A 27,535-nucleotide genomic window follows, 5' to 3' on the forward strand; every position below is an offset into this window, starting at 1 on the left:
CTTAGCGATTGGTAAATATGACACAAGATTTTGAAGGTGGTTATTTTGGGGCTGCAAAACAACCTTCTATACCAACTGCCATTTTCTGGGGTGTCCACAATGCTTTTAATTCTGTTTGCTGCTTTCCTTTTTGGTGGCTTTCCATCCGCCTTTCCCCCGTCTCCCCTACAAGTGTAGAAGGGAATTTCCCTCTTCATTTTGCTACATGCCAACCGTGGCCACGGTGGTAGATGGCCACAACACTACACCGGACAACACCAGACACTTTTTCCTCATGGTGCAGCTTCTAATGCTAACATATTAAAGGGGCTGCGAAACACTGCCTGGGGGAATACCGGCTATACTTCAGGTGGGTTCTTTATGTCACACAGATGCTGACTTAAAAAGAGTTACAGGAATCGATGCACAGGAACGGGAGTTATTCAGTGAAGAAATTTCAAAATACAAGCAAACAAAATGCTGCCCTCAACTCGATTTTGGCGGGGCTTCCCACTCCTATTTCGCTCTCCCAATGACGGCACCTGGCACAACCAATCAAAACAGCCTGCCAGAGCACGTCGCGGAAGTTTGTACTCCATGGTTGCCTGCTCTCTGTAACTCGTTCCTGCTGAGACTGATGGTGTATTTTTATTTTACTTGCTTTGCAGGGCTTTTATCTAAGACAAAAAAATTGTTTTTGTTGATCTAATATAAAACGCAGACAGGTGACAAAATGTGTCTCTATTTAGTCACACAATTTGCAGTATATTTACTGTTTGTCCGGTCATCAAGCTCGCGCCAGGTGATGTCATATCCGCTGCTAAAAACCCACCACTGTGTGACGACACCATCAGAGCCATGAAGTTGTTTTTGGGAGGACATTAAAATATTAAAAAACTGAATGTATGCGGTATTACCGACGCTAATAGCACCACTGTAACTCACTGTATGCAATCAACAGGCAAAACAGTTAACTAAGATTGTGTTTCTGGGCCCCTTTAAAAAACACTGTCATGTCTGTGCATGCTGGACAAGATTGCTGCCAGATTGCATGTCCTGTACTCGTACCCTCATCCTCCTCACACCACTAAGTGCCACAGCAGCAAAAATTGCTTACAACATAAAGTAGTGATGATGATTTGATTTTAATAGCAGGAGCGGCTAGCTCGAAGAGCACCATAGCTGATATGTTTGGTGTGCACCAGGTGGGGTCAAGGAAACATTTTTCCACCCATCATGATGGTTTGGTGGCTTTGACGATCACCTACTGATCCTAAGGTCACAGGTTCAATCCCGGCCGCGGCGGCCCTATTTCAATGAAGGCAAAACACAAAAGCATACCCGTGTGCTACCCGTGTGCTGTGTGATGTGAGAACATGTTGAAGAACCCCAAGCGGTATAAATAATCCAGAGCCCTCCGCTATGGCATCCCTCATAGCCTTTGTGTTGCTTTAGGATGTTAAACCACATAGTTTACAGTTTATAGAACTATTTTTCCAAGCATTGCATCCCAGAGACGCTGAGCACTAGGCCAGGGGAAAGCTTGTGCCCATTGGAAAATTGCAGAGTTACCTGAATGCATTGGGATCGAAGCCCCGCACCTCTTGCTTACAAGAAAGATATTTTAAGCCACCAAGCCAGCACTGCGGTAATAAACGAAGGTAATAGAAGCCACAGGAAATGGCAGGCAGTTGACGGCAATGTGCAAAAGGGAGTTTCAGGACTCCCTAAATTTGGCGCTTCCGTGGGTGTATAGTACATGCGACATGACCGCTTTCTTTGCTGCAGGGTTTGAACAGGCTAGCCGCCATTGCTCTGCTGTTCATGACCGAGGAGGATGCCTTTTGGTGCCTTGTTGCTGTTGTGGAGTACATCATGCCACGAGACTACTACAGTCGCACACTGGAAGCCTCACAAGTGGATCAGGTAAATAGTATGATCTGCCATTAATGTGACATGAGCTGGAATTAGCTGGACACATTTGAGAATGGGATGAATGAATATTCTGTTGATACCTACTAGTAATTATAACTTTGATAAGAGGTCATTGTATGTGTGACTATTGTGTTCACAGATGCAAATCTCTGCAGAGAGGAGTAATGAGAAGGCACATCCAGAAGCATGAGACGCAGTCCCGAGAGGATGTGCACAGGACAGAGGCGCTAACTAGTGAATGTTTCTTATACAGATGCCCAGGGACATACATAAGCTTCACGATGCACATATGCTGTTGGTTAAACAAGTAATCCCACAGCACAGGCCTGGACCCTACTGTCTCCTAGATATCAATGTCGAAGTACCAGTTGGGCTTTGATGTTCTGCCCGATAACAGCTTTGCCTTGGCCATTGCAATGTGCGCACCACGTCTTATCTTTTCATGCTGTCCATGATGCTCTTTACCAAGTGCTTGAAATTATCTTTAGTGCAGTATGTTGCAAGACATCTGAACTCAGATGTGTACACATGTGTAGTGTTCCTCTGTATAGTTATCAAGAGTTCTGAACGCTGAACATGGCCATATACACTTGAGTTCTGCAAGTATAAAAGAAGCAGCAGGTGTTACAGCACTCACTGATGATACCTTGAAGAGTGCAAGACTGTTTAATTCGAGCATGCTTTGTTGTGTAATGTCCTTTTATACATTTATAACTGAGTTCTATGTGCTTATGCAGGTGTACGCTGTCAAGCTCTGTAAAGCTAACGCCACTACCCTATTGTGTACTCTAGGCGTCTAGTGCTTAGAGGCAGGGGTTTTTCATGGTGGCACAACACAGCTAGGGTTAATTAGTAATTACCACAATCCACTAGATAAACAAGAAGGCCTGGAAAAATAAAAGACACAAATAACTGCCGTTGGCATTGTGTTCTTACATACTATCTTTTTTTTCCATTGATGCCACTGTTTTCTATCACCAAGATTGGTGTCTGCGAAAAAAAAAAGAAAAAAGGTGCATCTGCCTCGTCACGTCACGAAGACTATGAAAGTATAAAATGCTCTGCAGTTGTTAGGTTGATGTCATCCAGTTAGGTTAATGGCAACTTACTTTTGCTGCTTCTGACGTCATTGATGTACTTGTACGAAGAACCGTTGTGCCCATACTGCTCTATGGCCCAAGCATCCAGTTTAGATCTTTAAAAAGGTAAACAGGGCACAAAAATCGGACAGGCACAAAAAAGAAAATGGACAGCTCAAGTGGTCCACTTTTACTCTCCTGGTGCCCTCAGTTTTCACCTCTGACCTTTTAACTGAATAGCGTGAACCAAATCTTCCAACTTTCAGGGCATGCCTCTAAGCACATACCAGGTGTTTCAGCGAACACTTTCAAAAATTCTCATATGTAGACTTTTCTTGGTAAAGATGTGGCTTTTGCAGCATAGTATTACCAACGTTGTCGGACACCAGAAAACCGGTGAATCGTATTAGGTAGTAAACTGGTTCATTAATTTTTAATAATTATTTTTTTAACTATTACAGTTAGGCGCCTAGTTGCAATTAGATATTTGTAGCTGGTCGTTAGTAATAGCCATATCAGTTTTTAGAATTTCGAAAATGCGATTATCCTCAGCGCTGTGGCTAGACAAAATTTGGCTTTTGGCTTTTTCGACTAGTTATGTGCACTGGAGGGAATGCTTTGCCTGCATGCTTTCGATAGCGCATGTATTTTTCACACGATGCAGCCAAACTTTGTCGAGCCACAGCGCCGAGGATAATCGCATTTTCGAAATTCTAAAAACTGACATGGCTATTACTAACGACCGGCTACAAATACCTAATTGCAACTAGGCGCCTAACTGTAATAGTTAAAAAGTTAATTATTAAAAATTAGTGAACCAGTTTACTACCTAATATGATTCACCAGTTTTCTGGTGTCCACCAACATTGGTAATACTATGCTGCAAAAGCCATATCTTTATCAAGAAAATTCTGCTTATGAGAATCTTTGAAAGTGTTCGCTGAAACACCCGGTATACATTAATTGTTGTGTCTCGCCCACATGCTAAGTACATTCGCCATGGAAACTCGTGCACATTTGTTTTTCAAAGGCACAACAATCTTAAAGAACAAGTTTTTGGCTGTTGGAGTCTAATTGCTTTTACTCTACGCAGCGAGTCCTCAAGGACCTGATGGCCGAAAAGCTGCCGCGCCTCAGCGCCCACTTGGAAGCCAACAAGGTTGACCTGTCGCTATTCACCTTCAACTGGTTCCTCACTGTTTTCGTGGACACCATTCCAGCGGAGACCTACCTCTACATCTGGGACGTGTTCCTCTACGAGGGAAACAAGGTTTGCCAACTTCCGTTTCTGGAGGGGAACTGCTAATTGCGAGGGGTTGTTTACGAGTTGCTACGTTTCAAAAGTAGCCTTGCATGTTTGATGCAGTGTGTGGCCGAGGCGAAGTGAGGAAATCATTCCCTTAATTCTTTGGACTTGTAACATATTAGATTCTTCACTGAGCATCCGATAATAAGTGGCCACGAGAGATGTTGGGATGACACCTAGATGTTGGCAGCTGAAAAGGACATAACCAGCCCCTCCAAACCTGCATCATTAATTATCCAAATAACACCCAATGCACTAAACAGAAACAATGACAGTGACAATTTTAGATATTTGATGTATATATAGGATGCAAACTAAGTGCTACAAAACCCGGGTGCATCCGTCCAGTCTCTTCGTTGTGAACAACGGAGCGGTAACATTCCTGAAAATTTTCTTTTTTTGCTGCTGACCTTGGTCAGTGACCTATGAAGTTCTTCAGCTATGATTCCCAAACAGACTGCATACCATCAAACCATTCACCACAATGTACAACAAGTTACTGTTAGATGCATCAAGACCTGGGAGAATTCAAATCTCCGCTCTTATTTGCTTGCTCTGTGTGTTGTTTGCCATATATAGACATAAAAGGTCATGCTCAGCGCATGATACAAGCTACCGCTTGATGCAGCCATTTGTACATTTCAGTTCACCCATGTCCCAATTTACATAGAATTAGATTCATCCAGGCTAACATCGGCTCGCTTCTATGTATACAAGAGATCCAGTCTAAATAAAATTAAGTGTGTGAAGCCACAAGTGAGCTTTCCAGCCTCTGTACTCATCGAGAATCACTTTGTTCAGGTGACCAAAAATCACCAAAGCCTCAGTCAGGTGCCAACAAGCTGACAAGTAAACCTGTCCATGTAGAGCACACTGATCATCCTTGGCTTCTGTGGTTGTTCACATTGTTGCATTGAAGATGCAGGACAACAGAGTTATTGCGTGCTCATCTAGAAAGCGCAATACACAAGTGGTACTGTTTGCCCAGAGGTGCTTTAGCTCTGCAAGAGGCGGCGTAGCTCCAACATTAGACGTACGAAGCACTGAATTCTCGACAGGCTGGTACCCAAGCAGTCTACGAGGGGGTACCCAAAAGAAACCGGACTAAATTTTTTGGTCGGCAAAGCTTCTGTGGTACCGCGTTTTGCCACTAGGAGCGCATAGAACGACCATTCCAGAGTCAGTAAGCCGAGTTCCGTCGTTGAAGGAGGTCAGACTAGTTTAGGCAGAGTTTTAGAGTGACGACTGTTTTGTGTGAATGTCGTTTTTGCAATGGCTGATTTTCGTGAACAGCGTGCGCCGGTGAAATTCAGATTTTTGCTTGGAAAAAGTTGAATGGAAACTCTTGTAATATTAAGAAAGACGTACAAGGACAATGCTATGGGGACAACTCAAGTGTTCCTGAATCGAATCCTGAATCAAAGGAACAATCATGCCAATGGAAAACTTCAAATTCACCTCGCCTCAAGAAAGCTCGTCAGGTGAAACCAAACCTCAAAACAATGCTGATTTGTTTTTTTGACGTGAGAAATCGTCCATTGAGAATTTGTTCCGCAGGGTCAGACAGTTAGCCAGGCTTTCTACTTGGATGTTTTGAAAAGATTGGGCAACAGTTTGCAGTGGAAGCGGCCAGATTTGTGGCGGTCGGGTGACTGGTTTTTCCATCATGGCAATGCCCCTGCTCACACAGCCCTGTCTCTACGACAATTTTGGACAAAAAATGGCATGACCCCTATTCCTCAACCCTCATACTCTCCCGACCTTGCCCCGTGCTACTTTCTTTGTTTCCTAGAATGAAAAAAATCGGTGAATGGAAAGCGTTTCGCTGATGTTGCTGAGGTGAAGAAAAAAACGACATAGGCACTGTCAAGCATCACAAAAGATGAATTTAAACAATGTTTTGAAAAATGGAATGAAAGATTCGACAAGCGTATCATTGCAAGTGGGGAATACTTTGAAGGAGATTGAAGGTCTGTGCTTAAAATGTGAACAAATAAGTTCAAACAAAAATAAGTCCGGTTTCTTTTGGGTACCCCCTCGTAGTAGTCTAAATGTGGCCACTATGCATGGGTTTCGAACTCACAACCTCAAGCTGCTGCCTCAACATGCATGGCTTGTATGTTTGCCTGGCACTGTTGCCTCAACATGCATAGTCAGACCTTGCAATGCTCCCGACACTATTGCAGGTGCTGTTCCGATTCGCCTTGGCCATCTTCAAAATTTGCGAGGCTGAAATTCTCGCCCAAGAGGACTACATGGCCATCAACCGCTACCTGCGAACCATGCCGGAGAAGATCACGGACATCAGGCAGCTCGCACAAGTAAGTCGTGCACGTCGTTGCCGTCAAAGCCTCTAGCCAAAACTTTCAGCAGGACCCACGAGATCACATGGTATCTCTCTCATTCTGAAACCATCTCCAAGGGCACTTATTCAGTGTTTCAGATTTCCTCCGCGGTAGACTTTTATTGTAATTGAAAAGGATCAATACACAACGTAACTGTAGTTGCAAGAAATGAGGAAAGAGAATGATTGAAACCATGCTTTTCTTGGTCAAATGTTTAGGGGAATCCCCCAAGGTGGAGTAGATTTGTAATAAGGGAGTAATTACTCATTGGCATCCACCCGAGTGCAGCCATACGGCTACAAAGGAAAGCTATACAGCTTTCTCAGAAACTTCGTAGTTAAAGAAAAATTCGTCCTGGTCTGGGGTTCAAACCCGGGACCACCGCTTTTCTTTCTTTTAATTTTTCTTTAACTACGAAGTTTCTGAGAAAGCTGTATAGCTTTCCTTTGTAGCCGTATGGCTGCGCTCGGGTGGATGCCAATGAGTAATTACTCCCTTATTACAAATCTACTCCACCTTGGGGGATTCCCCTAAACATTTGACCAACACTGTTCCCACTTCGAGTTATTGATCAATTCGCTCTCGCCCTACCATAAGCTTGCCGTCCTGGTTAGCTCAATTGGTAGAGCGACTGCTCCGGTGTAGCGGTGGTCCTGGGTTCGAACCCCGGACCAGGACGAATTTTTCTTTAACTACGAAGTTTCTGAGAAAGCTGTATAGCTTTCCTTTGTAGCCGTATGGCTGCGCTCGGGTGGACGTCAATGAGTAATTACTCCCTCATTACATGCTTTTCTTGTTATTGGCGATACGAAAACATTGATATGTATGCAATAAATGCACCTATCGGCAGTTTCGTCATGAGTGGGAGATGTAAAGGTGCTAAGCTGAAGGCAGAAAGCAACACGTACCCTGTGGTCAAATTTGTTTTTATTAAGAATTGATCATACATAGAAGGAAGAGGAAGCTACAAAACACACTTGGCAATGTTGTACACAGAGCTCCTTAGTAAACAGTGACCACAGACACAGCCACGTGCAGAATAAGAGGCACACACGGGCTGCAGAAAGCACAAAGGTTTGTTTTTGTTTTTTTTTTTTCCTTTAAGAGGGAGGGCGGGGTTAGAGCAAGAAGGCAACATAAAAACCTCCACCAAAACAACCAACATGCATACGCATTTATAATATATATATATTTATGTCGTACTATTGAAGGATTAGGGTCAGAAAATGGGCATACCAGATGCGTTTACGAAAAGGAACCAGGGATTTCCGACGCCTGCCTTGCAAGCAAGGCTTGGCACCTGAAACTTGCGTTCTTATCTCAACAAAATAAACAAGTGGCCATGACAGCCTCCATTGATACATCATGCACGTTCAAGAACGCCTTGCCATATTTATATTATAGTCTTACCGATGCTGATCAGAAAACACGCTTTGTCGTAACTCTAAAGGCTACCAATCTTTTTCAACAAGGATTCTGCATAACATTGCAAGCAAGCTGGAATTGAGCTGCAAACTTGCCTAGCAACTCTTCAAGCAAATGGGAAACGGATTCCTTTCAGTACTGCCATGTTCTTTGACTTGTCGCGATCAAATGCAGCATACTAATTAAAAAGACGTCGCAGTTTCATGTTCCCTGGCTTAAAGCTTATAGGGAGTTCACGAATTATAAACCTGCCTCTTTAATGGCAAATTTGCCTCCTACGTTACTTGTCAGCGAGACAAAGCCAGACCCGATGCTTGACTTCATGCAGAACAAGCTGAGAAATTAAGTCGGTGTCGATGAGTGAACGCCAAGCGTACGTAAAAGTTAAGCACACGCAAACTGAAACATCTGCTTACATGTCACAGTATTTCTGTGGATGCCAGCATGTGTTAGCCCAATAAAGGAATGCGATGGTAGCTGCAGCATAATTAAGTAACATGCTCATCATATGAGGCTAAAATAGCACGTAACAACTACTTGGAACAGCTTGTTGCTTCCAGGATACAAGCTGTAAAAGTGTCAATATTGATGCAGCATTGTCCGTGCTAAGAGGTTTCAGTATTAGACGTGCAAGCATTTGTTCCTGGAAGTTTTTCAGAAGCGGCAAAGGCCAAAGACTTTGCTGCTCTGTCGCAGGTGATGACGGCACCTTGAGACTGGAATCTGACGAACTTGGAAACGCAGAATTCCTCAAGTTTCGTTCGTTTCTGTCGTTCTAGCATTGCGCAAAAACGTTGGCACAACTTGTACAATTCCACATGCTGCGAGTCGCATGGCGGGCACGTGTACAAATTCACAGCATCTTTTTCTAAGGAGTTTTGAACACAAGCGCAGAAGCATTACGTTATGCACTATGGGCGTAATTTCTGCAATTGATTTTTATCCAGTTTTCTGCGGCATCCTGGATCTACCAAACCTGTGTTTGTGTGCAGTTCCAAATATTACCAGCATTTTCAGTCCGCTTTTTTGTCAAGCATTTGATTACGCTCAGTTTCCCGCGGTGTTACAATATCTTCGGTTCATCATGAATGGCTACCTATGTGGGATAAATGTGATCCCTTCTGTGTTCCTCATGGACCTTCGCTCTAAGACAACTAACAATTACGTGTTCATGTAAAAAGGCTGTATTTTTGTTCGAGCACTCTTGCAAAGCAATGAATTGTTTCTGCAGCCTAATTAGCTTAACCAGTTTTTAAATGTCCACACTCTCCTGCTCATTTTTCTGGATAGCAACACTCCGCCGCCAAAATGCATTAGCACTAAGGCTGCTTGAAAGGAAAGTGTTTTCATAACAGTCAAAGAAACTTGCGCTTGTCTGCTTAGAACCTCAATGACAAAAAACAGGCATCATCAGGGCAGTCAAGCTATGCTAGGAACCCACAGGACAAGATACCGCACTTTGAACACGTGCTGAACTGTCTCAATAAAGTCTTGGCAGGCATCAGTAATGCATAAAAAGGTAACTGCCCTTGAATGGGTGTCAGCTATGCAATGGCGACAGCATGAACAACGCAACAATAGGCTTTTGTAAGCCACGGTGGAAAGCAGACTATGCCAGCTCGAGTTTTTGCCACCAGATTGGGATTGTGGCCTGTGCAATGTAATGGTCTGGATTTGCAACGTCCATTTTAACGTTTCGACGTTTCAGTTCACTAGTGCTTCCATTACCATTCCTTGCCATGAGCCAAGCACACGTACACATGGTACTCATGTGAATCACGTGCCCTGCGAAGACAGTGAACAATGGCACATGAAAGGGCTGTCAGAGTCGCCTCATCGCACAGAAGAATTTTGATCACCAGTTCCCACTTGGCTAATTTACAGACCGAAATCGCGTGTTACACAACTTGGGGCAGTCATGATTACTACATCAACCAAAGCCAGTAACGTGTGAAAGTGGTTTTCTTATAACACCCTCTCTAAAGCTGCATAGCAATGGTCCACATGCTGTCGCACACACTGCTGCCATTGCATTCGCGTCACTCATTGTTTAGCCCAATGCGGCTGCTCCCCAAATCCCCGTCTGTCCGCGTTCGCGAGTGGGTCCTCTTCTACCCCGGGCGGCGTTTTTTTTTTTACCACAGGTAGTGGGGCTTGGAATGCTGCTTCTTTTCGAAGGCCTTCTTGAACTTGCGCTCCTTGCCATCCTTGTGGACACGGCGGCTCTGCTTGGCATAGCGGAGTGCCGACCGGGCACGGCTGTTGGTGTGCAGGCGGTAGGGGCGCGGCGACTCCTCGGCCTCCTTCACGTGCGACACGGGCCGGTGGATCTGGTGGCCCGAGCGGACGGGCATTGACACCGTGTAGTGGCGCTCGTGCTTGTTCTCGTGGCTTCGCTTAGTCTCGGAGTGCTTGGACGGCTTGCCGGCGTGCGTCAGCCTCTCTGCACACGCATTCAGAAATGAGACAGACAGCGTCAGTGTCACATCAAGTTTCAACAGCTACCACAAACAAACAAAAAACAACAAGCATAACGGATACGATCTTCCGTAAAACGGAAGCATATTCTCTTCCGTCCTGGCTACACCAGCGGAACCAACGAAACCTCTCGGGAGTTTTGTGACAATCGCAATATTCTACGAATACAGCGTGTCAGAGGAGTTCTTGTTTCAATTTCGCAACATTGCAAGTGCTACGAGATTTTATGTGAACCATATTTGCACGTTTATAAAACCCACAATCTCAGATTTCGCCGATGTTTGTCTGTCCGAAGCATCTGGCAGGTGATTCACCCACCACCTGCCCGGTGGGTTATGAGCAACCTGCCTGCAGGCTTTATGACCAACTATGCAAAATACTTTATGTCAAAACACGCTATGGCCGTGAATACGTTTCGAACCCCGCGGCGGCACGAACAGATCAGCTTCTTGGTCACTGCGTTAGACCACTACGTCATCTCCACAGACGAATACACCTCATCTTAAGCCAGTTTCTCGCGGTTGTTGTTGACCTCAGTAAACATGGCACAACACTCATGGGGGGAGAACTGTCCAGGGTTTGGTGGCGAATGTTTGGGAAAATCACATAGGTGATCGCGAGGAAAAGAGAGGCACGAAGCGTGGTATGCTTTGGATGTTCTTCATCAACTTCCATCTGTGCGCAATGGATCCAGATCACACCGCTATCACATCGCCCTCTTAAACCGAGCCTCGAACTGAAACTGAAGTGAAAACTGAAGCTCGCACACCCAATTCGCATTTGGCCTAACCAGGCTAAATCGTCCTTCATTTTTTTTTCTTGCTGCAAAGGGTCTGTTGTCTGTCAGTTGTGCGGCGGCTATTCGTAGCTGCTGAGCATGCAGCTGGAAACTGCAGCGAACTGCGCAGTAATAAGCATTCGAAAGGAAGTCCTGTTGCTGCTCCTCAGTTCTGTTATATGACCGTGTTGCAAGAATTGCGACGGGCTGAGCCCTCAGTGCGCCACTGTAAACATTAAGTACTCTGTAAGGGACTAAAAAAAGGGAGTAAACTGTCTTCTAGCACACTCTCTCATAGGGGCAGGGTATGTTGCTGAAGTCCCGGGCTAGATTTCGATTACTAAATATAAGGATTGCATATGGAAGGAGACTTCTAGATGCAGCCCCGAAGGTCCTGAGGTTAGCAATTAGAAGAGACTGAAACCTCGGTTATAATCTTAAATAACTGCAAGAACTTAGGGAACATGTTCCCCTTGTCAGTGTTCCCCTTGCCAACCGCTAGGATTCCGCATTTTCAGTGGTGGAAACCTACCCCAGGGCTTGGTCAGCGTACCCTTCCACCACTAACGAGCACGCTTGAGGACAGTACTCCCTTACAGGGTATGTTTCGGCTCCTTACAGAAGCCCCCCTTGGCCCTTATAGAAGTGCGATAGGTTGAGACAAGCTAAAGAACTCCTGCTGCTGTTCGCAACCATAGATTGGGTAAGTTCACGTGATATTCAGTGAGGTCTTATCAAACTTATTTTCAATAACCCGTGACAGAACTCTGATCATGTACTGAGAGGCTATGCTGGCAGCTCGGCTATGCCAGGATATACACAGCAAAATCAGGCATGCCACACAGCTGGCGAAGCGAGCGGAGGCGAGCTCAACGACGAGGCAAGCGGTGTGACGTCATGCCAGATGGCGCGGTGTCCGCCAGTTGCGGCGGTTGCTAAGCAACGGCTCAAGGTCGGTCTCTGTGCCTCCTAGGAGCACCGCCGCAGCGAAATCGCAAGTTCGTGGCCAATGTAGCTTCGTTACAAAAGAGAAAGATAAAGACCGATCGCTCCGCCGCGTGGAATTTCCGCCCCAGTCGGCTTCAAAAGCGGCCGAATGAACATGGTAGTGTAAACAGGCGCGTTCCACAACATCGTCTGGACGGTTTTGGTTCGCGCCGCCGAGATGCTGATGTCGCGCGACTGGTTTCGGTCGGTGCGTTATGGGCGCGTCCGCGACTTGTTTGGTGCTTCGAAAGCGTAAAAAAATGGTCGAAACTGGCCGCGCGAAGTTATAGCCGGTGTGAACTCTTGTTCTCAATGTTAGCTTGGTCGCGGCCGGTCTTCCCACGCGTCTTACTGCGCACCTAACCGCGTCACCCAATCCGGAGGCCTCTTATTCGCACGCGCAAGAACGGCTACTGAGTGGAGGGTCTATACAGCGTTTACATTTGAATTCGAATTCCAGCTTTCCTCCTTTCTCGCTCCTTGTAACGTTTGCGAACGAGCCAAGCCAAATCGTTCCTTTTCGCGCGAACAGCGCTGTAATAGCGTCCTCAGTTCGAGCTCCAACCGAGCTTCCAAAACTACGAACAAAAGGCCCGTATGTAGCGAAAGTACTGTTTTCTACGTATTCATTTTCGCACACCGCTCGCGCCCGCCTTGTCGTTTATCATAAATGTCAAGGAATACGACGAACGCTCCTTTGCGCGCGGGCCCCTCTTCCACACGTTCTGATCGCTGCATTCCGAGATTGGAAAACGAAAAACAAAAAAAAAAAAGAAAACGGGAGAAGCTTTCCTTCACCGATGTCTTGGCATCTCTCGGCATCTCCTCCTCGTTCAAGCGATTCGGACTCGGCTCCCGATGTTGCCCATTTTGTCTCTGCATTCTGTACCGCGAGTTTGAATTCGAGAGAGGACCAGTGCATGCTTTGCTTCGCTCGCGTATACGTCTAACCTCGTAAAAAAAAAAAATAAAACGCTGTCGATCATGCATGAAATGGCGTGCCACGCGAGGTTTGACGACTTGTCTGAGCCACGAGACGGATTTTCCCGGTTAAAAAGGATGCACGCGGACAGAGCCTGATGGACGACGCTGAAGCACAATCGAAGGGGGCCGTCACCAGCGACTCGCCTGACATGCCTCTGGAGACATCTTGCCACGAGGCGCTGTCACGAGCACATCCTTGAGTCTACAAAAGTGGCGACGCACTTTCCTGACATTTAATTGCGACTTAGACTGGCGATTTACGAAACTGCGCGGCGCGAAACGACACAAGGAACTTGGGAGAGGACAGAGTTTCGCGTAACCGATTATGTAGTTTGCGGCTTCTATAAATGTTCGGCAGTTAAAGCATAGCTCAGCCTGCGTTTCGCTGCAGTGATTCCCTTACGCGGGAATCGAGCTGCGCCTGCGCAATGACAGGTGGGTGCGCTCCCGCACGCACACCTCAAAGGACCATCTGCGCATATGCACACCCATCGCCTCTCAGGAGCGCGCATATGCAGACAACAAACCGCGATCACGGATAAAACTAAAAAAAAAATGCTTTATCTCCTGGGGATCTAGTGCACGTTAAAGATCCCCAGGTGGTCGAAATTACTCCGGAGCCCTCCACTGCGGCATCTCTTCCTTAATTTCTTCTTTCACTCCCACCTTTATCCCTCCCCTTAAGGCGCGCTTCGAGTATTCACTGAGATGCGAGACAGTTACTGCGCCATTTCCTGTCAAAAACCAATTTTCCAATTCAAACTATAAAAAAGTTGCCGCCCGCATCTGCGTACCGCAACTGCGGACTTCCGCTCGCATCTGCGGACGGCAACTGCGGACTTCCGCCCGCATCTGCGGACGGCAACTGCGTACTTGCGCCCGCATCTGCAGACGGCAACTGCGTACTTGCGCCCGCATCTTCAGACGGCAATTGCGTACTTGCGCCCGCATCTTCAGACGGCAACTGCGTACTTGCGCCCGCATCTTCAGACGGCAACTGCGTACTTGCGCCCGCATCTTCAGACGGCAACTGCGTACTTCCGCCCGCATCTTCAGACGGCAAGTGCGGACTTCCGCCCGCGTCTGCAGACGGCAACTGCGCACGCTTCGCCTGACCGCGGATAGTTAGGCGGCACATGCGCAGTTGACGTCGGCGACAGGCGCGCCAATGCATAGCGTACCGTGATGCGGCTGGGCGTGGCCTCCGCGGCCGTGGTGCTGTCCGTTGGGGTGGTCCAGGTCCTGCAGGTGGATGTCGGTGCTGTGGGGGTCACGCTGGCGCTTGCTGTGCGCCGCCCGGTGGTTGACCAGGGTGTCCCCTTGCAGGCTGGCCTCGTGTCGAGACACGGACAGCACGGCGTGCTTCTGGATGTTCTTCAGCTCCTTCTCGCCGCCCTGCGTGTCCGGGGGGGGGGGGGGGGGGGGGGGGGAGGGAAACGAGTTAGGCCGTGCTCACATAGGCTAACCTATTACTGTAGTTACACTCTTAAACTAATCGCCATAACCTATAGATTGTCTACTGACTGTCTGTAGCATTCGTATTGCCTATAGACTGTTCTCTAAGATTTGTCTATAGAGAATCTATAGACAGAAGCCTATAGACAGTCTATAGACTGTCTAAAAAAATTTTGTAAGGGCAGAGCAGTGTATTGGTGAAGTGGTGTAACAGAAATAACGGAGCCAGCGCTAACTTGAAAGAGCGCACTAGAAATAACGAATGGGACTTTAGCTACAGCCGAACCGGCGATAATTCTGAAACAAAGCAGCCGGTCCTAGAAACATCAAACTGTGGACATGGGAATGATCTTGACGTCGCGTACACTGGTGTGCTGGCTGGGCGGTGGCTTGTTCATGTTCATGTCCGTCTTTAGCTTTTTATTGCTTTCTCTTCATTATCGACTGCGTCGGAAAGGGACACACACTCGGCTGGAGTCACATCATATTTCTTAAACTAAGAGGCATGAAAAGCTTCATGTCCGCGGCAACTAGCCGGACAGTCGCTTTCGATTTAGGAAATTTTATTTTTCCTCTGTTCCCCCCATTCGCTTTTAGAGAGATCCTGAGCGCGAATTGAGTTCGGTCCGCATCGACAGACTATATATACCATGTTGCAATGGCGGCAAGGCCGTCACGGATCTTTGAGGCTAGACTACACCGCCACCCGCTTTCAACAGCGATCACGGAGTCCCTATTTCTTTCGACGTCGTCATCACCGCCACGAGTTTGAATCGAGTGACTGGACGCGTTCCGTTTTCAACTCTTCAAATCTCTCGACAATAAATGCGTACTTCTTTGGCGAACGCGTAAGAAAAAAACCCACAATAAGCAGTAAATTCTAAGAGCGAAAGCAGGATAGAGTTGTTCTTCCTCAACATCCCTTTGAGACCTTTAAGCCGGCCCGGCATTACAGTGTGCAGCTATATAACCCGCAGCACAGACGATCCATAAAGCACAGTTTTCTGCGCAATACACGCGAGTGGGAATTCGCACTCGGCGGAACAGAGACGGACGTCTGCATATCGGGGCTTTTTCGTTTTTCGAGCCGAGCCTTCTTTAGAACTTGCCCGCACCAAACGGGCGCGGACCGGGAGAAAAGAAGGCCGGGGTTGTCGGCGGACGCGTTCTGTTTATGACAGCTCCGCAAACTGGGCGGCGAAGAACAAACACGGGGGTCAGCATATGCAGCAGGGTATATGGGAGAAGGCACGGGCAACAGTTCGGTGCAGCGCTGCAGCTGCCCACGCAGCGCACTGTGCCACTGCCGTCGGTCGGCGCTCCCGCGGCAGAACGTAGTACCGTCCACTTGAATTCTTTCATTGGTGCGACTATTTTCTCTCTCTCTCTCTCTCTCTGCACCGCCCCCCTTCCCCCCCCCCCCCACACACACACACACACACTGAATGGTGGTGCGCCAGCAATACGACTACTAACCAAGCCGATACCAAACCAGCAATAACGAGAAGACGTTACGAATTACAGAACGAAAAATGAACAGTTATACAGCGACTAGAGCAGAGCGCGTACTACGTGGAGTTTTATACAATAGAGTTTCAGACGAATTCTTAGCTAATTGGTAGCAAACGGTAGTGATGTAATGGAAGAGTTAGATCTAAACTTTGCACTTGGTTAGCTACTTATTTAGCTGGGCTAATAAGTGGTCATATATATGAAGAAAACGAGAAATATTCAGGGGAGTAATCAAACCACCAGTCAAACCATAAAATAACACCGTGTTGAACTATAAAATAGTGTATCAAATATCGCAGTATGAAATATCATCGTATACAGAGTACGCGATGATCTTTTCTGCTAATAGCGCCGGGTGCCAAATGTCAATACACGCCTCCATCGAAATAAGGCCGCTTAGATTGGGATTCGAACCCGCGACCTTGAGTTCAGCAGCCGAACTAGACTTCTTCAGCCTCGTCGAGCTAAAAAAGCAGCTTTTTGTTCCGAAACCTTCCAGTTACTTTTCAGTTTATCCACTGAGCCACTCCGGTAGCTCTTCTGCCGTACTCTTTACCTCCCGAACTACAGACACATCGGTCAATGCAACGTTACTGGGAATAGCTTATCCCGGTTCTAGTAAAGTTGGGTCAACAGTCGAGCGAGGTCATCATACACAGCAGTACAGATGCGGACGACTTGGAAAGTAGTCCGGCACCGGGCGGGCGCGAGGGCGCAGTGACACAGCGTGCGACCGAATTTGGCTTTCCCGTGATCGTTTGAACGAACAGGCGCCGGCCTCCAGCGTTCCGGCGTGCTGCTCGGCACAGTTCGGCGGGAACGACATTGACGGGGAGTGTGCGTGTGTGTTATAGCTTCGCGCCTTCGAGGGGCCTATAATTAGCGCCGCGTCCATTGCTCGGGGTGGCCTCTCTCATTTGCGAACACTTTTGGCGGAGACGAATTCCCCGCGCGTTTATGCATGCGCATGGAGGCCACGCTCTCTCTCTCTCTCTCTCTCTCCCCATTTCCCTCTCCCGGACAGGCCTTCAGGACGCCTGGACGGGCGAGGTCCGAAAACTGACGTCGATGGGTCGATGAGCGAGCCCGGCCCGAGAAAGCGCAGTCTTGCTATGCGTGCGAATTCGAACGAATCAATCGGCGACCCACAAAACGCGCGGATCCAACACTACAGGGCGCTCGAGAATTGGTCTCGAAACATTTCCACAGAAAATAAAGAGAAAAAACGCGGTTGTTCGCTGCGTCCTAATTCGCGAGATGTAGCGCTAAGTTGTACTCGACTTGCCGTTGACGTTTTCCGCGGCCGCTAAAGTGCATTTCCTCTACTTTGACCTCGGGCGAAATGTCGCACTGATTTAACCACTAACTAGCCTGTGTGCGCCTAATTTGAAGGCAGATATTGTTTCTCTTGCTCTAAAGTCAGTTCTTCGGAATTGGTCACCGCTCGGAACGCGGCCGTTGCTAATGGATCCCTTGAGTCCCGTAACGGCGCCCTCGCCTCTGTGCATCCGCAGATTCATTTCGGCCGGGTGGATCTTTTGTTCCCGCCTTTCTCCTAATGAACGAATAAGACGTAAAGTGGAAGACAGGCTAGCCTTTGGCCGCGCTCTGTGCGCGCGGTCGCGGGAAGTGTATTATGTACGCAGTTCTTTTTTTTCCAAATATTTCCTGCCTATGGGCAGCAGCTGATGCGCGATGGGGCAAGTGAATGAAAGGTGAAGTGATGCACTGGTTCTCGCGAACTGGTTCAATAGGGGACTGGCACTACACAGTGAGTTGATATTAATGGATTGGCAATACACTAAGTTGATTTTATGGTTTTATGGGTTTTAACGTCCCAAAGCGACTAAGGTTATGAGAGACGCCGTAGTGGAGGGCTTCGGAAATTTCGACCACCTGGGGTTCTTTAACGTGCACTGACATCGCACACTACACGGGCCTCTAGAATTTCTCCTCCAAAGAAATTCAGCCGCCGCGGCCGGGATCGAACGCGCGTCTTTCGGGTCAGCAGCCGAGCACCATAACCACTGAAACACCGCGGCGGCGAATTGTCATTAGTGGAGTGACACTACAGTTAGTTGAGAATAAGGGAGTGGCACTACTTAATGTGATGACATTAGTGGAATGTCAGTACAGCGAGCTGACACTAGGGAATTGACAACATAGTGAACTATCACTGGGGAATTGGCACTGCAATGAGTTGGCTTTAGCGAACTTTTTCTGAAACACTCTTTCAACTTGCGCTACTTGAAAAGGCCTTGAAATGCTTATGCACTTCTGCATTGTTCAGTGTAGTGCCATTGCTATCACAGTCACCATGAAGCACACCTCTATAACGCGTGCTGTCTTTCCCCACGACCTTACCACTGCGCAGAAATGGCGGCAGGGTTGTACGAATCGCTCTCATGACGAAATCGCAACGTCATCAAAGTTCCAGCACGCCGCTGCGAAACGAACCAATCATCCTGATTGATCTTCCGACGAACACGAACCTCGATACGTATAAAAGGAAACGGCTACTTCCATTAAAGCACGAAGCCAGATTCGAGACGGCTTTAACCGTAAACTTTTTGTTCTGTTTCGATATACGTTCGCCCGCTTTTACACCCACCCCGCGAACACTGGCTGTGTTTTATTATTTCTTTGCTTACCACTCGCTTCGCGAAGCATAACTATAATACAAGCACCGACACCAGCGCTCACGATGGCATGCGGCGTCTTTAGAAACGAAGCTACGAGTAACGCGCGACCGAGAAAAGAAGAAAAAAGTGGCGACGGCAACGGAGATCGCTTCCCGTGTGGCGTGGGCGCTGCGCACAGGGTCATTACTTTTCTTCAAGCTCATTCATTTTCGTCTGCTTCTGCTACCCCTTCCGCCTCGTCTGCTTTCCGCCCCAACCTTCTTCAAGTATAAAGAACGAAAGGCATGCGAGTACGCCAAGCGCGCTTAGACGGAACCGGCGTGAGCTGCATGACTTTACTTCCGCGCCACGCGGGTAAGAAAAACAACAGATAAACAGAAGTGGGTAAACCTTTGCCCTTGCCCGCGATCGCCCTCCGCCCACGCAACAACATCGTTGCCTGCAACAGCTTGCCGCGAAATCAGTTTCCTCTCGATGGCAGCGCCCTCCTCCGTTCAGCCAAAGAACCGACACGAAGAAGCAGGCAGAAAGAGACGTTCAGCGAAAAAAAAAAGAAAACAACAACTAAATATCGACGGAATAGCAACACAAATCGCAGAAATGCCGAGGCCCAGTAGTATATGGGTGGAGAAAAAAAAAGGGGGGGAGGGGGGGAGGTACTTGTTTGTGCTGCAACACAAGCGTGCTGCTGTCTGCCGAGCTTTCCATTAACCGGGCGTGCCAGTCGTATACGAGTCTACTACGATATGGGCAAGCTTTTGCCGGGTGCCACAGGCGATATTGCTCTCTCATTCACTTTCTCCCCCCCCCCCCCCCCTATCCCTCGCACACACACAGGACCGAGAGTGGGGGGGGGGGGGATCACACAATTGCTGCGGTGTTCTCACGAATCGATTGCGCGGAAGTCGAGGTGCGCACGTCAAATACGCCTCGCGCGTATCGCTCGCGTATAACGGCGCGCGAAGGCCCCCCGGAAATTAATGCGATGAGTATAGCTCTGGGTTTAGCTCGAGCTCGTTCGAGCTAAGCCACACATAAAGACACGATTTTACGTGGTCTTTTATTCGGTCCGTTAGCGAGCTTTATTGTTGTCAAGCTCGCTCTATGTAGTTCGCGGGTTCAATTTCCGGCCTCTCAGGCTGCGTGTCAATGGAGGCGAAATGAAGGAGCACACTCGTGTACGGGGTGAGATTTTGTTTGATGTTGGAAGAAGCCGGGTCGCCGAAATTAATTAATATCCCGTAAGTGTTTCTTTGGCTCGGGTCAATATTTTATCAGTAAATTGATTAGCGTACCTACGGCCAATATTTTATCAGTAAATTGATTAACGTACCTACAACTCCGCATGGCGAGAGGTCCGCGTCGGGTAACCAACCTCCGAGTTCACGTGCGGATCGGTCGCTTTTCTATGAAGCTTTTCGGTTCATAATTGTTCATGACGCCCCATGAAGCTTTTCCGTTCAGCATTGTCCGTCACGTCCCATGAAGCTTTTCCGTTTAGAATTGTCCTTGACGCCCCATGAAGCGTTTCAGTTCATACTTGTCCGTGACGCTCCATGAAGCTTTTACGTTCATAATTGTCCGTGACGCCCCATGAAGCGTTTCAGTTCATACTTGTCCGTGACGCTCCATGAAGCTTTTCCGTTCAGCATTGTCCGTCACGCCCCATGAAGCTTTTCCGTTTAGAATTGTCCTTGACGCCCCATGAAGCGTTTCAGTTCATACTTGTCCGTGACGCCCCATGAAGCGTTTCAGTTCATACTTGTCCGTGACGCCCCATGAAGCGTTTCAGTTCATACTTGTCCGTGACGCCCCATGAAGCTTTTCCGTTCAGCATTGTCCGTCACGCCCCATGAAGCTTTTCCGTTTAGAATTGTCCTTGACGCCCCATGAAGCTTTTCCGTTCATAATTGTCCGTGACGCCCCATGAAGCGTTTCAGTTCATACTTGTCCGTGACGCCCCATGAAGCTTTTCCGTTCAGCATTGTCCGTCACGCCCCATGAAGCTTTTCCGTTTAGAATTGTCCTTGACGCCCCATGAAGCGTTTCAGTTCATACTTGTCCGTGACGCTCCATGAAGCTTTTCCGTTCATAACTGTCCGTGACGCCCCATGAAGCGTTTCAGTTCATACTTGTCCGTGACGCTCCATGAAGCTTTTCCGTTCATAATTGTCCGTGACGCCCCTTGAATCTTTTCCGTTCATAACTGTCCGTGACGCCCCATGAAGCGTTTCAGTTCATACTTGTCCGTGACGCTCCATGAAGCTTTTCCGTTCATAATTGTCCGTGACGCCCCATGAAGCTTTTCCTTTCAGAGTTGTCCGTGACGCCCCATAAAGCTTTTCCGTTCATAATTGTCCGTTACTCCGAACTGACTGTGAATGCTAGTCGGTGGTCAGTAACTGACAAAAGGTGTTCTGCCGTAGCGCTCGTCAGCGGATTAATACACGCTACATTTTCCCGATACGTTGCTTTACGAATTACTGGCACTGCACTCATCACGGCAGACATTAGCCGAACACCCTTCTTAATCCACTGGTTAAAGGTGGTTACTATAGATTAGATGTCTGTCCGGCCCGTGTGAAATTTATAGTTTCTAGTACCGATAAATGTTCGCTTTTTTTTTTATGTGCGCCTCACACCAACTACAATGGAAGCTACCGCGTCTCTGACAGGACCCCTTTAAGACGATACAAAGCGCCTTGTTTCTTATCGCTTTGTTTGCCTGTTTGAAGATAAGTAGTTAAGAACTTGGATGCGCGCCCAGACCGCGTTTTGTAAAGCATAGTGCGCTCTTTGAACTCCGAAAGCTTGAAGCGTGCCGAGAACAAAGTGGTTTCATTTACAACAAACTGCACCAAAAATCTGCGATCTGCAAAGAAATGTGCATTTTCAGCCCACGCCAAAGAACGCGTTCGCCTTTGTACTACAAGCAGCTCTACGCTCACGCTTTAGCGTAAGCGCCCGATATTGGTGACTACCAATCAACGACAGTACCGATAAGACGAGAGGAAAAAACAACAAAAAAGCCTTCGAATAGAAAAAAAAAACAAAAAAAAGGTAATCTTGTGAAATAAAAAAATCGACCGCCTTCAAAACTCAGCGAAGCGCGTTTAGCGCGAAGTTTAGCGCGGTTAATCATTTATTTGTTCAGTAGAGTGCAGCGGTTTTGCTTTCGAGATTTTCGCTTCCATGGGCGCTGGCTCGAGCCAGGCGTCCCCCCCCCCCTCCCCCCCCCCCCCCCTCCCCTCCGTTCTCTTATGCTTTACCAGAAAGGGCATGCGGGAAGACCGGGTGGTGGTGATGGGGAAAGGTTGGGGGCGCAAGTACACACATAAACAGAACCGACCGAGACACGGGAAGCAAAAAAAGATATGACTGAGAAGAAGCCGATGCCTGCCACCGTCGCGGCGTGTTTTGTCGCGCCCGCGTCCCCAAGATGCACTGCGCTGGAAAACCGCCAGCAAAGCGACCGAAAGGAAAGGCAGCCAAGGACCAAGGCGATGGGAAGGCGCGGGTATAAGATGGAAGGTGGAAGAGGGGACATAGGCCTCTAAGCAACGGCCGTGCCTTTTGTACGGAGAAAGGCATCAACAAACACAGCTCTCTCTCTCTCTCTCTCTCCACGACGCGGTTGCAGCCCAAGAAAGAGAGAAAGAAACAACGAATGCAAAAAAAAAAAAAGATTGCAGTGCCGTTAGCGGTATCGGTCGCGTCTCCTTATACTTTATTTGCTTCCGTTCTCCAGTCTGTATGAGGCGCCGTTACTTCAATCGAGCGTTGTTTCTTTAAGCTGCTCGTTTTCCCCTCTCGCAGTCCTCTGCTTCCTTCGCATACTTTCTTTTTTTTCCTTCTTCGGGAGGAAAAGGAGGCGGTGATAAATGCCCTCAACGCTGAAAGCAACGGAGGAGAGCCTCTACCTCTTCCGCGTTGTGGCGGAAAGATAAAAAAGGGGTGCGCCGGAAAGGAGAACGGTTTAGAAGACGAAAGGGGGGGGGGGGGGGGGGAGAACGCTTTATACAGCTTCTGTTTCTCCTCATCACCTATTATTCGCTTCTCTGTATATACCGCGCGCTCGAAAGTACGAAGGACAAAAAAAGAGAATTGCGGAGGATGCTGGAAGAGGCTGGGAAGGCGCTTGATACCGCCTCCTCCGCATCTTCCTCCAGTCGCACCGTTAGGACAGCGGGGGATACAAAAGGCGAAAGCAAGAAGCGACGACCGCGCCACGAGCGTCGTCCACACTCCCCACGACCCACCCTCCGCCAAAGCCAGTGTACTGATACTACTGCTGCTGCTGCTACCACCACCGCACCATAACCACCGCTACCGGCAACAACAGCAAAAGGAATCCGCGGCTGCATCCGAAATCAATAACGGGCACGGGGACCTGGCTTTCGTTGCTTTCTGCACTGTCAAGACGCCGCCGCGCGCGGCCCGAAAGAAGGCGGGCTTGGTTTGGCTTGGCTGCGGGCTCGCTATACAGCTAGTGGCTTCTTTGCTCCGCGCTGTCTGTAAGCGTGCTCACAGCAGCCGCGGCCGCGCTCCTTGACGGTTTTGTTTGCTTGTTTTTGTCTTTTCCTGACTTCTATCGACTGTTTGTTCGGATTCCCGCTTTATTTACCGCTCGCAGAAGAAGAAATCTCGTCCCGCTCAACCGCGCTTGTTCGCCGCGCTCTCTGCCTCCTGTTTGTTTGTTCGTCTGCGCCACAGCAAGGTTTTGTCAAGAAGTGAGATAGGGAGATAAACAGCGCTGATAAAAACAAACAAAAGTGGGAGGGGTTGGTGGTGCGGCGTCTCTTTTCCCCTTCGCTTATAAAGACCGAAATGGCCCCAGCTCTAGAAGTGAACAGAAATAAATGGACTACGCGGGCGCGAGTTTCCCTTTGAACCCCCCCCCCCCCCCCCCCCCCCCTCTCCCGTTTCCCCATCTCGTCTGCCTTCACCTTTTGGAGGGAGTTCGCGCAGGCCACGGTCCGGAGACCTCCGAGACAGCCACGGCACGAAGCGCGTGTTTTGGTGTGCGTGCGTTTATAAATCTCGAGGTTCGATCCACAAACACGAGCAGCGCGCGGAGAGTCGGTCCCCGGCGCGATTTGGAAAGTATCTGTCGCGCAGAGTGGTATAAATGGGACGGACTCCCGCCGGGAACCCCGGTGTTTTAGATACGAGATGCTTCCCTCTACAGCCTCACCCCTCCCCCCCCCTCCCCTACCACACTTTCTTTTTTTCTTTGCAAGTTCAGTTTTCGCTCGTGTACTCGGGGCCCGTCGAAGAAGCCTTAACGTGTACCACTCTATCGCGGAGACGTATGATGTGCGTAGACTGTGTACAAAGCGTGCTTTATATTCGTGACCTCAAGACAGAGAGAGCATTTACGAGTCGTCGATGCACTACACAAGTTCACGTCTTCAAGTTTTGCTAAGTCAACGTTGCAACTTAAAAAAAAATAGAGAAATAGAGCTCACTCCACATTTACCTTACACCGCTAACCGGTTTCTTCGTTTTTTCGTTTTCTGTTAGTTTAAGCGACGTTTAGAAGCTTCGAAATATGCGATGTGTTCGCTATAGCGAAGTTTCGGTACTGCGTATTTTGTCAAGGTTAGCGAAAGTGCCCTTATTTAACATGACCAGTGATAACAATCGCCGCCGAGCTATTTCTGAATATCCTGCGTGTAGCGTTGCGTCACGCGTAGGCGGGCCTTGCGCTCAAAAGGCGGATGACATAGCCGCTTGAGTATGTCAGCGACAACACCAGAGGCGCTCGAATCCGACGCCGACGGTGTCTCGTTAAACGGACGCCGCCACACATACGATGACGACAACGATCACATGAGACGACGGTGAATCACGCGCTTGTTCACCCGACGCGCGTTACTGCATATATCAGCCACGCGTCCTGATCCGATCGTCTGCAGCGTGTACTAGCCTCGCGCGCGCGTCACCTTGGAAAGCCGACCTCGGTGACGTTCGTCGTCTGCGTCGCTCACGAGGTCTAGAGGAGGGGGAGGTTTTGGGGCGGGTCTTGTTTACAGAGCGCCGTAATCGGAACTCCTCAGGAGGAGAGCTCAGGTGCGTGCTCTGCGGAGATAGCAACGGAGATCCTTACGCCGCCTTACGACAGTGCCGCATAACCCTTTATGCCCTCTTCCAACGGCTCAACCCCCCCCCCCCCCCTTCCTCCGTCTTCGTTGTGGCCAGGTATGGCGATAAGTCCCTACCTGTAATGAGAAGGGCCCGAAACTCAAGCACGGAGGCTCAGGTTTATTTTTGTATTCGGAGCTTAGGTAACCTGGCGCTAAGGGGATTATTCGCATGGTTATGCGCGTTATATATAGGCAGTGTGAATGTTGGACGCCATTTTGGTTTTGTTCTACTGGTGCACCTATCTTTTCGCTCCATTCGTGCCAATGTGCAAACAACTGTGGGCCGAACTAATTCAGCTTACCTGAACGCATGGAGTTCTCATTGCCGAACAGAGGTTCTCAGTACAAAAGCGCGCGTCGAATAGATTTTTAAGAATACTCTTGTTCACTGACAGGAAAAAGGGTTTCCGGCGTCGCGTGATGCTTACGCTTGCGAGAAAAATGGGTAGATAAAGATCATGTTCAGCTTTAGACACGCTTGTCTCTGCTCTTCAGCCTTGTAGGCTTATGAAATGCGCGCCTGTTAGTGACACAGTCACAACAAATTTCATACTATCCAACAAGCAGCGTTAGTGAGTGGCTCTGAGTCTCGTACAAGCTTGAAAGCATAATTGTTGCGCGGTAGACCCGTGCGGTGCAACTACCTTCTGTAACTTGTGAAGCTGCAGTTCAACTGTCGAAACTCCCGATGCGCAACTGCCGAAACTTTTGCAGCGCAACTGCCGAAACTCCTGCACCTCAACTGCCGAAACTTCTGCAGCGCAACTACCGAAACTTTTGCAGCACAATTGCCGAAACTTTTGCAGCGCAACTGCCGAAAAATCGTGCAGCGCTAATGTAACCCATGAAGTGCATCTGCTCTCGGTTACGCGGTTGCAAATTTTGATTTTCACATCGTGGCACATGCGGGTTTTCGGGGCTCATTTAATCCAAGGGGCAGCTGAAATAATTAGCTGCCAGTGAACTTAATCCGTGCGCCAGACGTTTAATCCAAGCGCCCACACGAGAGGTACGAGCGTAAACCGGTTTAATCTAAGTGTCAGAGTTTTTTAATCCACGCGGCAGGCAACTTAATCCACCTGCAGGAGACGAGCGCTGCAGACGACCTCATAGCACACAAGCATAAATGCCTCGAATACTACGAGGTCAAGATATCTCAGCGACAGATAGCTGGCGCTAGGGTTAAATTGAGCAGGAAAAAAAAATTATATATATACAGGGTGTCTCACCTAATACTTTACACAACATTTCAAAAGAAGCTCTTTGAGTTAGAACTCTTTTTACAGAATAGCATTGTCAGCTATGTAGTTCATCAGATTACAGCTTAGACTTGTAACTAGCAGGCTGGTTAACTAATACTGAATAGTTAACTTCTGAACTATTACTGCTAGGCTCCTTAACTTCTGAGAGGTGCGTAGCCCACCGCAAGTAATACCCATATCAGTTTTAAAATTTGAAAAACAGCATTACCCTCGGCGCTGTGGCCCAACAAGTTTTTTGGCTACGTCGTGCCAAAATACATGCGCTTTCGAGAAGCTTGCAGGCAAAGCAACCTCTCCAACCTCTCGAAATGGCCATAAGTTGGGCCACAGCGTCGAGGGTAACCCCGTTTTCGAAATTCTGAAAGCTGATATGGATATTGATTACGGTGGGCTATACACGCCTTTCAGTAATTAAGGAGCCTAACAGCAATAGTGAAAAAGTTAACTATTCAGTATCAATTAACAAGCTTTCAAGTTAGCACGCCTTTGCTGTATTCTGATGAATTACACCGCTCTCAATGCTATGCCGAAAGAAGTGCTATTCGAACTCCAAAAGCCTATTTTAAAAAAACTGTAGAAAGTGAGGTAAAACACCCTGTATATAGGAGAAATCCTGAGGTTTTCCCGTCCTCCCGGCAAACGCGGGTAGCCACATCACCTACGGGCGATAACCAGCCGTGTATTACTCATGCTCAGTCTCCCAAATCTCGGGCGTTATATATGTTTTTGTGCCCTTTGCCGAAACGCCCATCTCGCGCTATCTCGATGTTCTTTTGTTGTTGTTGCCGTTTTGACGTCCCACTTCTTCCGAACCGCTTTTCGGAGAAAGCTTACGCGATGCTCGAGCAGCGCGGATCAGCTTCGCGCGGCTATTAGACGAGGCTTATCCCTCTCCCCCATATATGGCACGTCATGATCAACGCCACCGCCGAGTGGTCCGACAGACCGAAGACGTGATCGCTTCTGCTCTCAGTCCTGGCTGACTTCGGTGCAGTATGCTCTGAGCGATCACGGTTCCTTTCCTTCCTTCCTTCCTTCTTTATTTCCTTCCTTCTTTATTTCCTTCCTTCTTTATTTCCTTCCTTCTTTCCTTCCTTCCTTCTTTCCTTCCTTCCTTCCTTCTTTATTTCCTTCTTTCCTTCCTTCCTTCTTTCTTAGAGGACCAATAAAAGGGATAAGAGAGTGCCTCCCCTCAAAGGAAGCAGAGAACGCGTGTACGTAT

At 48.3% G+C, this 27,535-nt stretch overlaps 2 protein-coding genes across 2 annotated transcripts in view; one reads left to right on the forward strand and one right to left on the reverse strand.

Annotated features, from left to right (window-relative positions):
- Positions 1–27,535, forward strand: part of LOC149365959 (TBC1 domain family member 2B-like) — a 163,122-nt gene that overhangs the window by 23,831 nt on the left and 111,756 nt on the right. The window contains exons 15-17 of the mRNA XM_089547445.1: positions 1,768–1,905; positions 4,087–4,263; positions 6,486–6,620. Of these exons, the coding sequence (XP_089403571.1) occupies positions 1,768–1,905; positions 4,087–4,263; positions 6,486–6,620 (450 nt within the window). The remainder of the gene's footprint in view (positions 1–1,767; positions 1,906–4,086; positions 4,264–6,485; positions 6,621–27,535) is intronic.
- The window catches only part of LOC149365960 (uncharacterized), a 127,728-nt gene continuing 107,747 nt past the window's right edge, over positions 7,555–27,535 (reverse strand). The window contains exons 3-4 of the mRNA XM_089547444.1: positions 14,478–14,691; positions 7,555–10,512 (exon numbers count right to left, since the gene is read on the reverse strand). Of these exons, the coding sequence (XP_089403570.1) occupies positions 10,205–10,512; positions 14,478–14,691 (522 nt within the window). The 3' untranslated portion in view covers positions 7,555–10,204. The remainder of the gene's footprint in view (positions 10,513–14,477; positions 14,692–27,535) is intronic.

This window comes from Amblyomma mixtum, chromosome 1 (genome assembly GCF_055824585.1).
Source record: "Amblyomma mixtum isolate Tamu chromosome 1, ASM5582458v1, whole genome shotgun sequence".
Classification (NCBI taxonomy): domain Eukaryota; kingdom Metazoa; phylum Arthropoda; class Arachnida; order Ixodida; family Ixodidae; genus Amblyomma; species Amblyomma mixtum.